At 34.7% G+C, this 17668-nt stretch overlaps 1 protein-coding gene across 3 annotated transcripts in view; it reads right to left on the bottom strand.

Moving 5' to 3' along the window:
* Nucleotides 1–17668, bottom strand: part of LOC117600046 (semaphorin-1A) — a 126493-nt gene that overhangs the window by 16566 nt on the left and 92259 nt on the right. For all 3 annotated transcript variants that reach the window (XM_076692640.1, XM_034314980.2, XM_034314981.2), the window contains exon 6: nt 4095–4182. In XM_076692640.1, the coding sequence (XP_076548755.1) occupies nt 4095–4182 (88 nt within the window). The remainder of the gene's footprint in view (nt 1–4094; nt 4183–17668) is intronic.

The raw sequence follows: 17668 nt of genomic DNA, 5'->3' as shown, positions 1-17668 counted from the left end.
AACAATTTTGGGACAGGTAAGTTATTTCGAGTTTGTTTCAGTTGGCTACCAGTTGCTTCATACTAAAGGTATTCAAAGGGAATTAGAATTGCAAAGGGATTAGCTAAGGGAAGATTATATTTTCATTTGATGTGTGTTACAAGTCATATTCGATGACACTTTTCTGTCATGAAATCTTCTCAGAATTCTCCAGTTCCGAAATCAAATATTTCATAAATCACGATATCATTATTTGTTACAATTTAATCTCATCCATTTTCTATTAAACCTATCCACGGTGCATTCGGACGGTTATTTTCATGAAACTTTAATCTTTAATTTAACGTATCATAAGTATTATTCTCAGATACTTTTCAGTCATGAAATTGTCTCAGAAGATTTCCCATCTTCATCCTACCTCAACTTCCCCAAATTTATTTTCCAATTTCATTGCATTCATCCGCACAATTATCCACTTGAAACAGAATATTATTCTCTTAAAACTGAGCAGAACATTGTTCCCGTCCTCCTGAGTTACCGATTAAAACGCACCGAAGGATACACGTTGAATATTTATGATTTCCCTATTCACGTGTTTACGCAGAACTTGATTTATGACGGCCCATTGTTCCCGTCATTCATCAAGATAGACGCGATATGGAAGGAGAATCCCCAGCTTTGGATATCTTTTCCCGTGTCTGCTCTTTTTTTATTTCATCCACGATGGACGAATACGTCGATAGAGAGATTGACGAGACAGAGAATATTCAAGTGTATGGATCTGATGTATGGAGACAAATATTTCGTATCCCAAGGAAACTGTGAATCAAAGTATACATTTCTGCTCTAATAAATTTCTCGTTTTCCATTTCCGGCCCGCTCCTTCGAACCAGGCAGGATATAAACGAGTATTTCGTCAAAAAAGAGCAGCAAACGAACGGGATGATTCTATGGGGAAAAATCAATTGTCAAAAATGCGGAAAACAATTTTACGAGATATGAATCAGTTTCTGAGAAAATTGAATTTGAAATTTTTTTATAGCACCTAAAATAACAATTCTAAAAATTTTCAAAATTTCTTTATGCGGCTTTAAATTTTCAAAGGTCTAGGTCAGAATTACCCTGTCTTCTGACATTCAAAAATAAATGATGAGTTCTAAAAACGTCGCCTCACATGAAGGTTCAGGGTTCGTAGTTAAAAATACATAGGTAAATTTAATTAGCCTTGTAAGGAACACTATATTCGTGCAAAACAACGATGACTATATTACCATATCAGACTTCATTCCAGTAATGATCAATATTATCATTCCCCGAGTGTACACGTGAATGAAATATCCATATCCAGAACGATTTCACGCAAAATGTACGAGATGGTATCACGGTATTCAAATGCAACGTGGTATATGAATAGATTTCGTTCGTTACGGGGTCTAATTCATTGTTTGAGATATACTATGCTTGAAAAACGAGTACATCGTGAATTAAGGATGCAATGTACAATCTGGTGCATGGTACTCTTATGAAAAATTATAGGGTGAAAGAGAATCCTCGACCTGATATCTATACCAATAGATTGCCAATAAAATGTCATGAAAATTAGTAAAAATTCCTAATCACTTACTCCTGATAGTAGGTGTAATAAAAAATCATTAATTTTTTATTGTAATCAGTATTAATTAGTGTATACGTTAGATGTTACATCTAATTTCTAAATTATAATTGCTATTAATTAGAGTACATGAGGATGGTCAGAAAAATTCGTATAATGCAATGACACAACCGTGTCACGATTCTGCATATTTCTCTTGAAGTACAGCCAGGCTTTATCTTTTCTTTTTCAGGAGTAGGTCACTTAACATGCAATTTAGTCACGCGATCACACCCTATCGTGTCGGTTAAATGCAAAATTAAGATGTATTACTTGTAAACAAGATGCGACCGATAGCAAAATGAGCGAAACGAATGTAATTCCAAAAACCTGATCATACGAAAATATCATAACGATATTAATTAGACTGCACCGTGGTGATAAAATTTCCACTTACTGGAATTCTTCGAACGAAGACAATTAATTTTATTTTTAAATAAAATAATTACAACGTGACATATACTAATTTCAGCTTTGCGTATATTCTAGCCATAATTAATTAGATCCCGTCAGCTTGATACCTAATTGAAAATCTAATTTCCTATAACTGGAAGTACAACATCGTTAAGCGAGGTGTCAGTGAACAGCAAACAAGCTGCAACAACGGTGAAAGTATTGGTAAATGACAGAAACATAAGAGCTCGGCCTCGTTCTTGACACTTTAATTAATATATACGGTATGAAGGAAGCCGCGAATATTTCAAGATAAAGGCAGATAGTGATATGACGTATGCGTTAAATAAAACGTTTATGATAAATGAAACCTTCAGACATTATTTGCGAAACGTGTATGTACACTCACGATTAAAGCAGTCAAACTTAGAAAATTGAAATAAAATGAAATACAGAATTGGTCCGTCGTCCGAGGGTTAATTAACAGAGTGCAATTCATAATATTATACATTAATATGAATTATCGTTATATCAATCTATAAAAAATTAATATAATATGTGTAATAATTGGAAGAAATGAAATCAAATTCTGAGCAGAATAATTATTATTGTATTAATTTGATAAAATATCAAATGGGAACCTGAAAATGAAATGATTGAATTTTGGATAATAATAAATTATTAATTAAATCAATAATTGATGAATGTGTATTGTAAGGTATCTCATGTGAAATTATTCATTGTTTACAAATACCTTTAGCTAGGCATTACAACATGAATACCTGATATTATACTGCAATAAAAGGATCTATGTACAACAGTAGGTGGTCATTCGTGAGACGACTTTCACGCAACGTATCGACATGCAGCAAACGATGCAACTGCACTGCACTTCCGCATATTTCACCTTTGTTAGACTTCACTGAAATATTCCATATGGCCGACTCAATCGTAAACACAACTGACATCATCTATTCTAGTAGCTTAGAATAGATTCAGGTTTCAAAACAACAATTACTATTTCAAATTGCGCAAAACTATTTATAATAAAATCAATTTGAACTGAAGGATGTATAATTATACATATTCCTGATTTAAAAATATAAAACCGCGAAGGAAGCACACTTATCAAAAATATCACAACCGGGACGGAAAAAACAAGAACGTTTTAAAATATTTATTACGTGTCTAATAATCAGTAAACACAAGCAGAGATCAGATCAGAAAGCAAACTTCTCGTTGGGACACGCGTTATTTACTACCAATGATAAGGGCAACGTTTAGCATAAATTAGCGAAACGTGTGGCTATTAAATAAATTGTACGTTTGTAAACCGTGTCAAAGTTGTGCATATTATTTCCCAGCAGTGTTGGAATAATTCTGACAATTCTTATTTTTACTCTGAAAAAAAAATAAATAAATAAATATCCCAGGAAGATAGTGATGTTGTGCATACAAATTAACATTTTCATTACCCAATTACCCCATCGAAAAGTTAGCAATCTTCACCCTAGCCATTTTCGACTGAAATCCCCACGAAGACATCTCGAGTACAGAATCCCAGATGTTCCGTGTTGAATCCTTAATTATTTGTTAAATTGTTCACGACACAAGAAAGTTGCTTATGCAAAAGTAACTCGATCCAAGTTGAAGCTTGACAGGAAAATTGAATTTCGCTCAGATTAAACCCTTAAGGCTCTCGCGCAGGCTGGACTGTTGCAATTAAAATTGTTCGAGGTTTACTCATGTAAACTGTACCCTTTTGAAAGACTATTTCAAAGTTTAAGCTAACTTCTGAATTCTGGGAACCTTTGGCTCTACGCTGTTCTCCATCATCCATCATAAGATTAATTTCAATTTTATCAAATAATATTCTACTTATTATATAAAACCATTTATAAAATATATGTATCATTATAAATTTCAATTGTAATTAATTTTTTTAATGAATATTAAAAAGCTAAATCACTTTTATAAAACTATTGTATATTGAATTTGTAATTTTAGTGCTATTTAATAATCTGTATGTATTTATTTTTATAATATATTAACATGTAAAAAAATAACTCACCGACAAATACAGCCGTACTGTTGTGCCTCGGATCGTAAGGGCAAAGACCCAACCCGTCCATATCGCTCTCCTTCACATATGCGCCATCCTGAAACATAAACAACAAATTATCGTGTTAGAAATCGCGTGAGAAACTTCCACCTTTTCCTTCAACACTTAACAACTATATATTAACTGCCAGTCATGTTACTTGTTCAACTGCTTCATTTTTACTTAATTTTTAATTAAGTCATTCTGCTTGGCAAAATCAAGTATTTTTTAAAGTAATACAATAACTAAAATTTAGTAAAATTCTTATTATTTAATTAAAATTCTTTGGTAATTAATGAGTTAATTTAGAACCCTTTGGAAATTCAGCTATCTTTAGGAGTGAAGCTGTTAATGAAGAAATTGGGAAGTAATTAAGGTACTTATCTATAATAATTACAAAATATACTCATATCAATATTATATTAAATAACAATCGTTATAGAGCCATTATATTATTTTAATAAAATAATTTTTTTCTAATTTGTTATTTGAATAATTTAAATAAATAAAATTGTCTATTCAAATTTTCTAATAATTTTCTTAAATATTCATATATGAAAGTATCCTTATATCTTTAATTAAATTCCTTCATTAAATTATCAAATTTCCCTACTAACTTTGACTAACTAATTTGGTAATTATCTGAAGCGTCACGTTACAAAATACAATTGTAGCAGTTAACGCAAATCGAATCGATTTGACCCAGCTAACTATTAACCGAACTCGAGTATAGGGTATAGCGTTACACGAAGCTAACTCTGACCCAAAGGCGTTGCTATCAAGCACCCTAGGGAAATTTCTTTCTAAGAAACTTTCTATAAGAAACTCCCTATCTCTCCCTCAACACAAAAAAATCAATCATTCAACTGGCGATAAAATTCAATTCACCATTAGTGTGCTTTTTATCAGATAATTATCACTCGCTAAAAATTAGAATAAGTTCCTTGAGGTCTTTCCAGAGAGTACAATCCTGTTAATTAAATAAAGAATGTGGATGCTTGAATTTAATTTGCATACTCATTCTCAATATTAATTTATGCAATTAGTTAAGTGAAAAATGTTTTAAATTTTTATTATATTATTTATTGTACTTGAAACGTAATTGCGGCACTCTAAAATGAAAATATTAAATTCCTGAAGATTTTCAGTATGACCCTGGTAATGAAATATAATTAACGATCATAATTTCCATAATTCACAATACAATTTTCCAAGGAATCTCCATTTCACTTCTCAACTTCATCATCACAATTTCCTTTGTAACTACATTTTTTCTGTCATAAGATTACTTCTTCAAAGAGGAACTACCGGCTTGGCATTATGTACATTACAAACTTCTTTTCTTCTTCTGAAATTTTGAAGAATTTTCATGGGAATCATGATGATTTTCAGGAATTAAATTACGTAACTATCATTGTTTATTATTTTAAATAATTTGTAATTAGCAGCCACCTTAAAAATTGATTAAAAATCATTTGAATTTGTACGAGCTCAAAAATCAGTTGAAAATGAAAAATTATTTTAATGGGTCAATGATGATCAAGGTTTTTCGCTTCAGAGGGGACAAAAAGGGAGGAATTATTGCCAGAACGTGGAGACTTGCTCGTTCGACGTTTTCTTGGCGTACTTTAACCGGAAGTACAAATACGAGAAAAGGCGAAGCGGGATGGGAATAAAGTGCTCGGAGAAACGGGCCAATCTCGACGTCGCTTCTTCACGACGTGCACACAATGTATCGATTGTGTGCATCGAACCAGTGTACCGGTGGTTCGATTTTATTTTATTTGTCTTTTCCTTTTTTCTGTTGAATGACGACCAGAAGTCGAAAATTCGGAAACTGGGTGACGAGGATGGTCTTTAAAGGGGTTAGCCTTTGTTGGGGGGGAGGATATCGACGGAACCACTTCCCGTGGGACTTTTTATCAAGATCTTCTATTGAAAAGTACTATTTAAGAAAATTGTATTTAAAGAAGACGATCAGCAGAGATTTCTTTTGCATTATAGGTAAGGGTTTTTCGTAGGAAATTCATAATTTTGAAAGGAACAAGTTCTAAGATTATTTCATGACAGAAAAGTGTCATCAAATTACCCTTTCGATATACTAAAATAAAGCTTGAAACTTTACAAAAGAACCTATATAAACGTTTCATGGTTATTCTTAAATCAAAATGGCGGATGGTGGATCACAACGAGCACTGTTATTATCCTCTGTGAAAAACCCAATTTCGACATGTTTAAATTCTAATATCATTCCATGACATAAAAGTATCTGAAAATACCACTTACGATACATCAAATTAAAGTTTAAACCTTGGAGAAAACGAGGCTAACAAAGCCCCCTGGAATATTCTTAACGTAAAAAGACTTACGATAAAGAGAACGAAGCACGTCAACTTTTTCCCAAGTACAAGATAGCCTAAAGTCCTTGATGATGGTAAGCAAGGAAAGTAGATGGCGAAGCGTGTAACAGGAACGTTTTTGAAGAAATTCGTATGCGGTTCTCGTGCGAGGCTCGCTTCGCAGCCCCCGATTGAGTTAGCGAAGCGTGCGACGAGTCGCGGAATACGCGAATCGCTCGTAAAATCGAAAGCTTCCTGCGAACGGCCTCCAACGACCCAAGCACCGATGAATACGTGATATCATGCCGCTTTTTCCGGTTACCTAGCTTCGTGATATCCTGCCAGACCGACACGACGGTTCAATGTACCTCAGATTTTCTCAACGTTCAATGAAATTTCGCACGAAACAAAGATGTCGCAAGGTGCTGACTGGTTAACGTTTCTATCAGATTTATGGCAAACGCAAGCACGAAACTTTCTGTATGCACGTCATCCAGTTCGAACAATGAAAACGTACCCTGATGGTGCGGTACGTTACTTTCTGTTTCTAGCAATAAAACTTTCTTCGTATGTCAGAGACGTTCGAAGCACTCGAAACGAAGCTATTAGATCCTTGAATCGGTTGAATTAACTATCGATAAATTACACGATGGATTTCGAAGGTAGTTCACCTCGTTACGAGATTATCCATCGATCGAAAATTTCGTTGATAATGAATCTGCAGATACTTGAAGCATCAATCTGGCTGGATTGTAATCCCGAACAAAATTCATTAAAGCACGGGCTTAATGGAGATCCAAAAATTTCAATTATAATTTCAACGCGCTCGATCGTCAATGGAAAGGCTTTCAGGACATTGTTCCAGCTTCGACATCGATGTTTTTACTTTGTTCTATTAAAAATACAGTAAGGGCAAACAAAAGAAGTGTCGTTCTTTGTCGCGTTATTTTCCTGATCGGTACTGTATTGATTTGTATTGATCAATATTGATCATCTAATTTTATATTCTGACCGCGCTATGGCGAAAATTTCATTGAGAAATTGTCGTTGCTCTTCGTTCTTTTTATAGATAATTGCTAGTTCAAATATAATACAAAATGATAATGTTATTTGCCTTGTACCCTTATTTAATTATTGCTGTAGCAGTACGTTACTTGATAAACCGAACTTCTAAAAGCCTTTGCTTACAATTGTGTCTTGAAACTTACAACTCTTTGGCGTAGCAGTACATCTCTTAGTTAGAGGAGTTGCTACTCCTTAATGTGATATATGTTCCAACTAGAAGTCAAAGGTCGTAGAAAATAGTGCTACACAAATTAAAGCCAGAGTACTCTGTGTAACATTGTACCTCCTAAAATGCGACAATTAGTAGAAGGTAAATGAAACATCCTGTCCATTAATAACAAATTTATAACAATTTAAAATTATTTACCTAACTAAAAAAAAAAAAAAACAATAATTTCTTTAATTCGGAGACCTTTAGAAGTAAAAAAGGAGCATTCGTGGTGTCTCCAGAAAACTTTGCAAATAAAGGAATTATATGTACTCGAAGATAATATCTTTAACCAACCGCGGGTAAAAAGCATTTCAACTTGGGGTTGTAATTTACTGTACGAGTCTAAAAACTTTCTGATGGAACTTTCAGCTGGCCGAGCGTGAACACAAGTGAAGAATTGAAATTAACTCTTTACTTTCACCGGTGTTTCTAAAATAATTTTTTCATTTTTCGTAAAGGATATTATTATTTTCTGTTTCTATCTCATGTACCTACATATCGAGTCGGCTAATTGGAGGCTGCTTGATGAGTAACGGGGTAATTATCCCTAAATGAACCTTGACTGAATTCAGGTGAATTTTTCACGCTAATTAGTCCGTGCGTCAGGGAATAGTTAATAATTCTTCAAATATTTTAAAGACGACAACTTATCTTGCACGGTAAGAAAGAGCTGGCAGACCGTATCGAGAAAGACGGGGAAGCAACTTCCGTTTTCGTGAAAAAGCTGGAAACAAGATATACAAGAGGGACAAAAGTTGATCCTGGGCTAGCGTACGTGAGACAATGGCGCTGGATGCAACCGCGGTTGCAACGGAACGCATACTCAACCGCACGGACTTCCAATTTCTTTATATGCATGACTGTTGGAACGGTTGCATTCACCGGGTTACTGTGGTCGTTTCTGCTGATCCATTTCGTCCGTGAAACTTTCCGAATTACACTAGACTGGCAGAGGAATTTGAGAAAAATAAGAAATACCTTGTACGGTGACCAGTAACCAAGGCTTTTGTAAGGAAAATTGGAAAGAGATCATTTTGTCTTTAGAATATCAATGGCGCGTCTTTGCAGTCATTTTTATTATAATTTAAGCTTTAATTTGATGTATCATAAGTCGTATTTTAAAATACTTTTATGTCATGAAATTGTCTTAGAATTTTTTGTTTTGAAAATTGGATAAGTAGAAACATTGTTCGTTGCGATTCACCACCGGCCATTTTGTATTAGGAATATCGACATGGCATTTTTATAGCTGTTTTTGTAAAGCTTTAAGCTTTATTTTAATATACTATAGATGCAATTTGATGATATTTTTCTGTCATGAAATCATCATAGAATCTTTCTCCTTTCAAAATCGTCGAATGCCAGTACTATGAAACGATTCTTCTTTTTTAAGAAATCAAAACGACGGATTAGCTTTGACCTACAGCTGAATTTTCATTTCTAAGAAATACTGAAGACAGCTTCGCTTTTTGACGATGATTCCTCATCGTGGTGTTTGCTGCGTTCCAGAGGTGAACAAGATTGCCCTGCAGCATCTTCAACAACACACCGATGGAAACGTACCTTATAGTTTTCACGCTTTGATGCGAATTATGTCACGAAGTAACAATAGCTTCCGGCGTTCTATAATCTTCCTTTTACCAGTGGAATTTACGCGTGATAATGCCTCTTCCGCGAAATTAACGTCGATTTTGGTAAACATTTTCAATGTTTCCAGGATGTACAATTTTCGAGATTGGAAAGATGGGAATTCCGCCAGATTTATGGGAAATTTTCCAGGCTCCAAATAATTGCTACCCCTGTTTACAAAAGGTGAAAGGGGTGGGTCACCCCTATAATTTCCAATGGACGTTTACTGATTTCAAATTAGAGAGGACATGGGTAATTTGTTGCTGCTCCAGGGAGAAATTTGTTTTCCAATACTTTTTTGTCATACGGGCCATTTTTGGGTATATATTGACCCTAAAAAGGACAGAGAATGATAATTATGGTATTTATGAGGTGATACTTCTGATTTTATTTTGAGCGTTACGATAGAAATAATTATTAATTTTATAATGAAAATTTATAGATTCTACTTTTAAATTATGGAAACCAAATGAATATCTTTATCAAAATTTTTCTTTCGTACAATTCTGTTTGAATAAAAGTTAAATCATCGTACGACAATTTCATTTGCAATGCAGATAGTTCCTATTTTATGCTACAATAAATAAGGGAAACATGTGATCCAGGTAATCTTTCTCCTATTTCCCTGTTTTTCCGTATTTTCCTGTTGTTTTTATTTAGCTTCAGTTTAATATTTCTTGATAGAAAAACGTGCACGCATCTGTGTGTTTTGATAGCCTGTATTTCGAGGCGAAATGGTTGACAGGATTCGTTTCATGCACGCGATATCGTGTCAGCTTCACTCGTTCGTCAAGGTTTCAGTAAAACGAAGAATTACCTATTATGACTTTTTTTTTTATTTCTCACTTCCGCACAACACTCCATTGCTCCATCGTGAAATTATTTGTCAATTAAAATAAAATTCGTTTCATCTCGCAGATGATGGAAGAGTAGCATTAGCATACTTGAAAATCTCTGAAAGTAAAATCGCTCGCTTGGCAAAATAACAATAGTACACTGTAATCATCGATCGAGTGAATAAAAAAAAAAAAGAAGAAAAAAAAAGAAAAATCCCCACGAGTTTGCATTTCATTTTCCCCTCCTATTGATACGAACTGCATCGTTCGCGGTAAATCTGAAACCGGATATCCTGCTGGCGTTCGCAATTATTGTTTCCCAATGAAAGCAACTTTTCTAATTAATGATAATTAAGGCCAGGTGCGAGGTGGAAGTTTTAAGGTCGCGATAAGAAAGTTTGTTCTTTCTGTAAATTTAATTCAGAATTTGACTCGGTGGTACGTGCTAGCGGCTAGTTTAAAAAGGGGCTAGGAATCGCTTTCTTTCATTTCCCTGTGCTTTTCAGCGAGGATACGTGTTGGTGTAAGCAGCCAGACAGACATCGAGGCCAGGAACCACTTTGGCGGGAAGCGTGTAATTGCGAGGCGGTTCAAGAAACAGTATCTGGAAGGTTAAACGAGCGAACGGATGGTAGTTTGGGAAAAGGAACGGTCGGCGATCCTCGATAAGAACCGGTGCACGCCGCGTTCCGCTTGCCAATTTCCGCAAAACCAACCGAGACTTTCTACTTGTTTTTCGATTCCCTACTTTTGAAACTGAATAAACGAACCCGGCACTTGTTTACCTCTTTTAACCATCAACAGAAATGTACTTGAAAAATTATTCTCTTGTACATATGAAGTCTCGTGGGTTTTCATGACTGAGAAGTAGGGCGAAATGATGCTTGCGCTATGTCAAATTGAAGCTAAAAGTTCGAAGAAAGTTACTACATTAATGCTTCGTTGGTACGTTTAATCAGAGGGAAACAATAATTAAAAGAAAAAGAAAAATAATTAAATACGAAATTTCTAAATTCAAAACGTAAAATTTCTAAGACAATTTCATGACATAAAAGTGTTACGAAATACCACTTGTGATATATCAAATTAAAGTTCAAAGTTTAATAAAAATGATTACATAGACGCGCCATTAATATTCCAAGCACAAGTTCCAAAAGAATGTCTCGATTTGAACTGATTGTGAGTGCATAAAAGTTGCATTCCTGAATTTTTTGTTATCTGTCCAATCATCAATCCTTGCAAAAAGTTTTTCAATTTCCTAGAAATAACGAATCAATCGAACAAACATTTGACCACTTTGAACCCGTATTTGCTTGACGCCAGTGACGAGTAACAAAACTACAACCACTTCCGGTGCTAACCAAGTGTTCCTTGATTATTTTTACATTGAAAACCTTTTAGTCTCGCGTTGAGAAATATTATTTATTTTCTCTTAATTGACGGATGATCGATACAGTATCAACGAACTTCCGCTTAGTATCTCTGATGTAAAGCAGATCCTGAGAAGCTCCCCGAGACCCGATTAACCGACAGATCGAAATAAGCTCCGGCGCTTAATTAAGTCTAATCGAGTTAACGAATATACCAACCTCCAGCATCGAATGTGTCTTGATAGCATCTACAGTTGCAGTCTGGCGTGTTGCCTGCTTGCAAACCAAAATTACCCTATCCAACCAGGGGGTCGAATCACCTCTCCGTGCTGTAATTATTCATAATGACCCAACAGTCATTTAGAGCAGTCTGTGCTTTGTTTCAACTTAGAATGACAGCAGTGCGAAATTTTGATAATGAGTTGTTGAAATGTTAAAAGACCTATGAAAATTAGTTATCTCAGGTTGCATGATTTTGCATCATTAGATGATATTTGAATAATTATTATTGACCAGAAAATTCAAAGAGTTGCAGAAATTTCTTGTAACTGACGGAACTATTTGAATGATTTCTTGTAACTGACGGAACTATTTGAATATATTTTGCAATTAAATTCCGGTCCCGAGGAATTTAATTAGAAGCATTAGATGACATAATACATGGTTCTACTTCATTGTGCTTATTGCGTTCAACAAAGGGCCGACAATTCCGTCGGTTCTGGGCTTTTGCAATTGTATTAACCGCACCGTCGTCGCTCGGTTCCTATAATTCTCCAGGTTTCCCGTAATTTTCCGGGGAATCAGCCTACCCATGAATTTCAATTTTAGAGAAGTTTAAGCATTAATTTGATGTACCATAAGTGCAGTTTAACAACCCCTTTTCTGTCATAAAATGATATTGGAATTTTTCTCTTTCAAAATCGTCGATTTCGTACAATGAAACAAAATAACGATTCTTTCTAAATCTGCATATGGTGCATTTATATCATGTTAAGCTTTAATTTAAATCTTTTTATGGTAAAGACGTTATAAATTCAGCCGATAGAGTGAACAAGTAAAAAGAAGTTCCTTTGTTTGAAGTAATCCTTCTGTTCGTTTCAGTAGAATTGTTTTCGAGTGCATATCATATACTCGATGCACAAAGAGAAGATTCTTTGTGGAATAGAAAATTCTTTGCTCAGCTACAAGCGTTGCGAAAAATTTTCCTTCCTCCGACAGAAGAGCAACAACGAATCATGCGATTTGATCGTAAATAAATAAAAGAATCTTTTTTCAAATGGTAATTGCATTACAGATATTTCAATCAACGTCCTTTCTTCGACGGAGTCTTTATTACATATTCCTTGCGGAATACCTTTTACCAAAATGAATAAATTATGTACAGTTTCGTAGTCACCCCTCATCAATACCAATTTCCAACCTGCCTTCGACGAAACTACGTTACCTCTTGCCTTCTGCCACATAGGCTCTTATAGATAATTTAATAGCACCGCCGAGTTTCCTTCGTTATTTCACCGTGGCTTCCGTGAAACGCGGTGTCAAAATTTCCCTCTATTCAAATATGGAAAAATAGAAAAATGTTGGAAGTTTATATAGACAGTGGATGTAAGTAGTGAACATTGCACTTGAAGTTTCCTAATAACCACCCATCGAGGAGATGCAAAAAAAAAATGTTTAAATTTATGGAAAAAGAAGATAATGTCACGGTGGAATAAAAAAAATTGCAGCGTTTCAATTACGTGCACCCTTTAAGCTCGTCGATCAACGTGTCACTGTATGTACACTCATCGATCACCCAAGATGGAGTTAGCGTGCGACGTGTAAATTATTAAAGACCCCTATAACGTTGTATTTTAATTATTTCAAGTCCGCAAATCAACAAGGATGCAATTAATTCGACGCCTGACATTACTGCACCGTGCTTGTTTGCATGGTACAAGTCTGGCAAGATTTCCTGGCAGAAAACTGCTTCGTTGAGACAAACAATGGATCAAGAAATTTAAATTACATTCTCTGTGAAACATTGTTCGTTGCGATCCACTATCAGCGATTTTGTATTTAAAATATCCATGGGACACTTATGTCATTATTTTCAGTAAGCTTTGAGCTTTATTTTAATATACCAGAAGCGTCATTTAATAATACTTTTTTGTCATGAATTTCTTCTGCAATTTTTAATCCTCATCGCACAAATTTCGCCTTAAACTTCCTTTTTATCTATCTCCAGGAATCTAGAATATTTAAAAAAAAGAAAAGAAGAAGGAGAAGAAATATTCCTCGTTTGTCGATCTTTTGCCAAGCTCTTTTTCCCTTTTTTCAACTGCAAGCATCGAGGATATTTGTCGCGACGTTCGGGGCTGGAAGTGGCCCGTTCGTATCAGCAATGCAAATAAATACGTGCGCGCAATATAATTCGAGGCACCTTCCAGGCGGGAAGGTAATTCGAGGACGATGTATAAATTGGCGGGATGGCGCGCGAAGAATTCCAACTGATCGATCGGGTTTATTTAAAGCGGAAGGAATCTAACGTTCACAGGAAACCGGCTCGAAATTTATTTCCTATACTTGTTGCCAACCATTGAATGTACCATACAAAAGTTTGTACGTATGAAGAAAAGAAAAGAAATTTTTTTAAACGTTATCAAAGTCACGCATGATACCCTTTTACGGTAAGTGCTCGATAATTCCTTGCAATTGAGACTCTGAAGTCAGATATTTCTAAGAAACGAAGAATTATCGAGCCCCTATTGCAATTTAAACAATAATTTTTTTGATTTGCTTCACAGCTGCATTGTGGAAAAAAGGATTCTCCTCGTACCAGTATTGGCCGTTTAAATGGCTGGCTAAAAGCTAAAAGCCGGAGAAAAGCGTCGAGCAGGAAGACCAGTGGAAAGAGTATTTCCGGCTGGAAATTTACGCGAAAGGCCCGGAAGTAGCCGCGTATATATACCAGTGTCCAGGTAGCAAAAATGGGCTTGGTTAGAATTGAAATTACAATAGGCTCTTGTTAAACTGCTACTTAAATGATTTCACCATTTTTTTTTAACACCTTATGGAATCTGATTCTTGCAATCTTTTTCTCTTTTTAAGAGCAAAAGAAGCGTTCAAATTCCACGAAACTAGCATATCCGCGCGATTCGACGTCGCTTAAATCACAGCAGGCGCGCGCGTAAAGCAGAGCGTAAACGATGAAATTTGTTTGTTCCGCGCGATCGAGCTCTCCCTTGAAAATTATGTTCCCAAGGATTTTCGGGAAATTTCAGAAGTTTGGCGGAGAATTTGCTTCACTTTGTCAGCGATAAGCTTTCAAAAAATAAAAGAAAGTCAGGCTATAAAGAATTTTTGAAAAACTTTGTGCCTTTAAAAAAGTTTCCATTTCAAAATTTTTAAAAAATTCCAAATTATAAGAAAATAGAAGTGTAATAATTGTTAAAATATTTCCTCAAAATTTTTCAAAACCCAATAATTGTCAAAATATAAAAATAGAATGTTTGTTGTTTGAACATTCTCACGCTCTGTCCCATGATTGTAAAGTGTACACTTAAATAAACAAGGATTCTGGGAAGCGACAAGAATATACGACACTTTCCAAACAAAATCAGCATTCTAGCAGCAACAGGAATAAGGAATGAGCATCGTTAAATTAGAAGGACGAAAGAACGGGCATTATTAAATCAGGAGGAATAAAGAGGCATTAGGTGGGCCTACCGGTAAACTTACCGTTCCATGGGTTAATCCTGCTGTGTTTTAGGTCGTAAAATACCACGGAACTCATGGAAAGGAAGACATAAAACATCCAGTACACCAGAATATGTTATTTTGTAAATGTTCGACAAGGGCTTTAAAACTGCCCTACCCACTTTATTATTATTCATGGGTAAAGTTATTACTCGTTATGATAGTAGTGAAAATTTGATATTTCTATATTCCTAAATTATCAATTTAAAAAATTTAAAAATTTCCAAATTACTAAACGAAAATTTATAAATTTGAAAACTTCTCTGCTTAACAAAAACCTTAAAATTGTCCTAGTCCTTATATTACTATTCATAGTTAAAACTATAATTACTATGATAGTGAGTACATTTCCTGAGGTGGAAAGGAGGTAGAGGGCGAAAAGCCGATACGTTCCAGGATTACCTCGACGATTGGAATTTTCGAAGGGATTACGAGGGAACTATCTTGCACCTCGACAAGAGATTACGACCCTAAGAACCGCAAGTGAACTGTGAAAAATTATAATCACCCTGCCACCTGTTGTGCCCAATTATCCAAGTAAACATACGCTGAATTCAATTAAACTCCACATTGAGATCATTTAATTGACTGAGATGAAATTTTAAAAATCCATAAATTGACTGAATAATTACACTCATTATCGAAAATTTAATTAACTCAGATATTCTAGAACAAAAATAGTCTAACCTAATAGTTATTTCTGAAAATCCGATTAATCTTCTGAAAATTTAATTGATTCAAATCTTCTCGAACAAAATTTAAAAAATTCATGATCCAATAATTCATAATTAATTGTAGTTTAATTTAATTTTTAAATATGTTCATTTTTATCCGCCGAATTGCATATAAAACTGAAAACACACTTAGCAAATAAATTTTCAGTATTTATAGATTCACGAACCGCCATAAAGCTGTCAAGTATTCCTATTTCCATCGAACCATGACTTTCGTTTCTCCTGGAGAAATCACTTTCTCAAAATATGATTAACGATGGGTGGAAGCAGAGAAATGGTTTCCAAAGAGAACAGAGACATCGTCGAGCAGTCAGATTCTTAACATGGAAATATCCAACCATCAATGCCCACCCAATTAATTATTAATATTCCGTTGGTATTGCAAAATAAAATATTCTCCACACGTTTAAATTCTTGCCTTATAAAAATATGGAGGACGTTCGTGGCTCGAGTTATAACTAATTCGTGACGAACATAATTTAATTGCGATTATTATTCAGCGAACATCGGGACTTCGTGTCAATAAATTAAAAAAAAAAAAAAAAAAAAAAATATATATATATATAATAATAATCTTATACTTTGTGGGATTTTAACTAATTACAATTTTCTAATAAATTTTGCACCTTTATCAAATTGATGTAATTAGAAACTCTTTAAAATTCTGTAATAACTTTTTTACTGTCACATTTTTTTTCTTAGAGAGTGTGTTTTTTTTATTGACGATTTGTTACGATTTCCATGTGAAATCCGTTCGTATTCTGATTGAAAACCACCTCTCTATTTGACTTTTGCGTATGTGTGAGAACGAATTAGCTTCGACGAAAAGAGATTTGATTGCTGTACCTACACGAATGTGTGTCCATTGACCGTGAGTTGACATTTCAGTGGATGCAATTTTTATAGGTGATGCAGCCTCTATACGAATGGAAGTGGCAACGATTTATGTGCAGGAAGTGCTTGATAGAGCATCTGTTCCCGAGATACTTCAACAGGGCAAATGAAATTCGTTTCGGTTCAATGTAATTTCATCATTCAAGTAGCTGAAATCAGCATCACAATCACTTGCTTCATCTATTGTCTGTTTCAATGAAGAATCAGTCAGTATGGGTTCAGAATATTGATGGGGCGTTTACGTAGAACTTTTCGGGAAAGTTAAAGCTTTAATCTGATGGATTACAAGAGTAATTTTGAAACATTTTTCATTCATGAAATCTCATCGAAAATCGCTAATCTAATTAATAAATATACTCATACGTATCTCCATTTAGAAAAATCCCCTTTCTATGAAGAAAATTTATGACCGACTTGAATTCGTCCTTTATCAATTTTTCGTCGCATGAGCATCGATCAAGCCGACTTTCTATGAAACGAATCGAGTCGACTCAAGGACCGGTTAGTTGACGAGTGAAAAGCATTTCGCTGCATCCTTTGGAAAAGAGTTTGCCCTACTTTTTCTTTTCTTATTTTTTTTTTTTCTTCCAATAAGCAACGACGATTCCGCTTGATATAATATTGAATTGAGAAGCTACAGCAAAGATATGGCGGTTCCTTTTTCTTCGAGGCGAGTAAGAAAGTCTTTTAACTCGTTTTATGCTTTGTTTTCTCTGCGACATTCAAAA

The sequence above is a fragment of the Osmia lignaria genome, chromosome 15, assembly GCF_051020975.1.
Source record: "Osmia lignaria lignaria isolate PbOS001 chromosome 15, iyOsmLign1, whole genome shotgun sequence".
Taxonomy (NCBI): Eukaryota; Metazoa; Arthropoda; class Insecta; order Hymenoptera; family Megachilidae; genus Osmia; species Osmia lignaria.
This window is presented reverse-complemented; position numbering and strand designations above follow the sequence as displayed.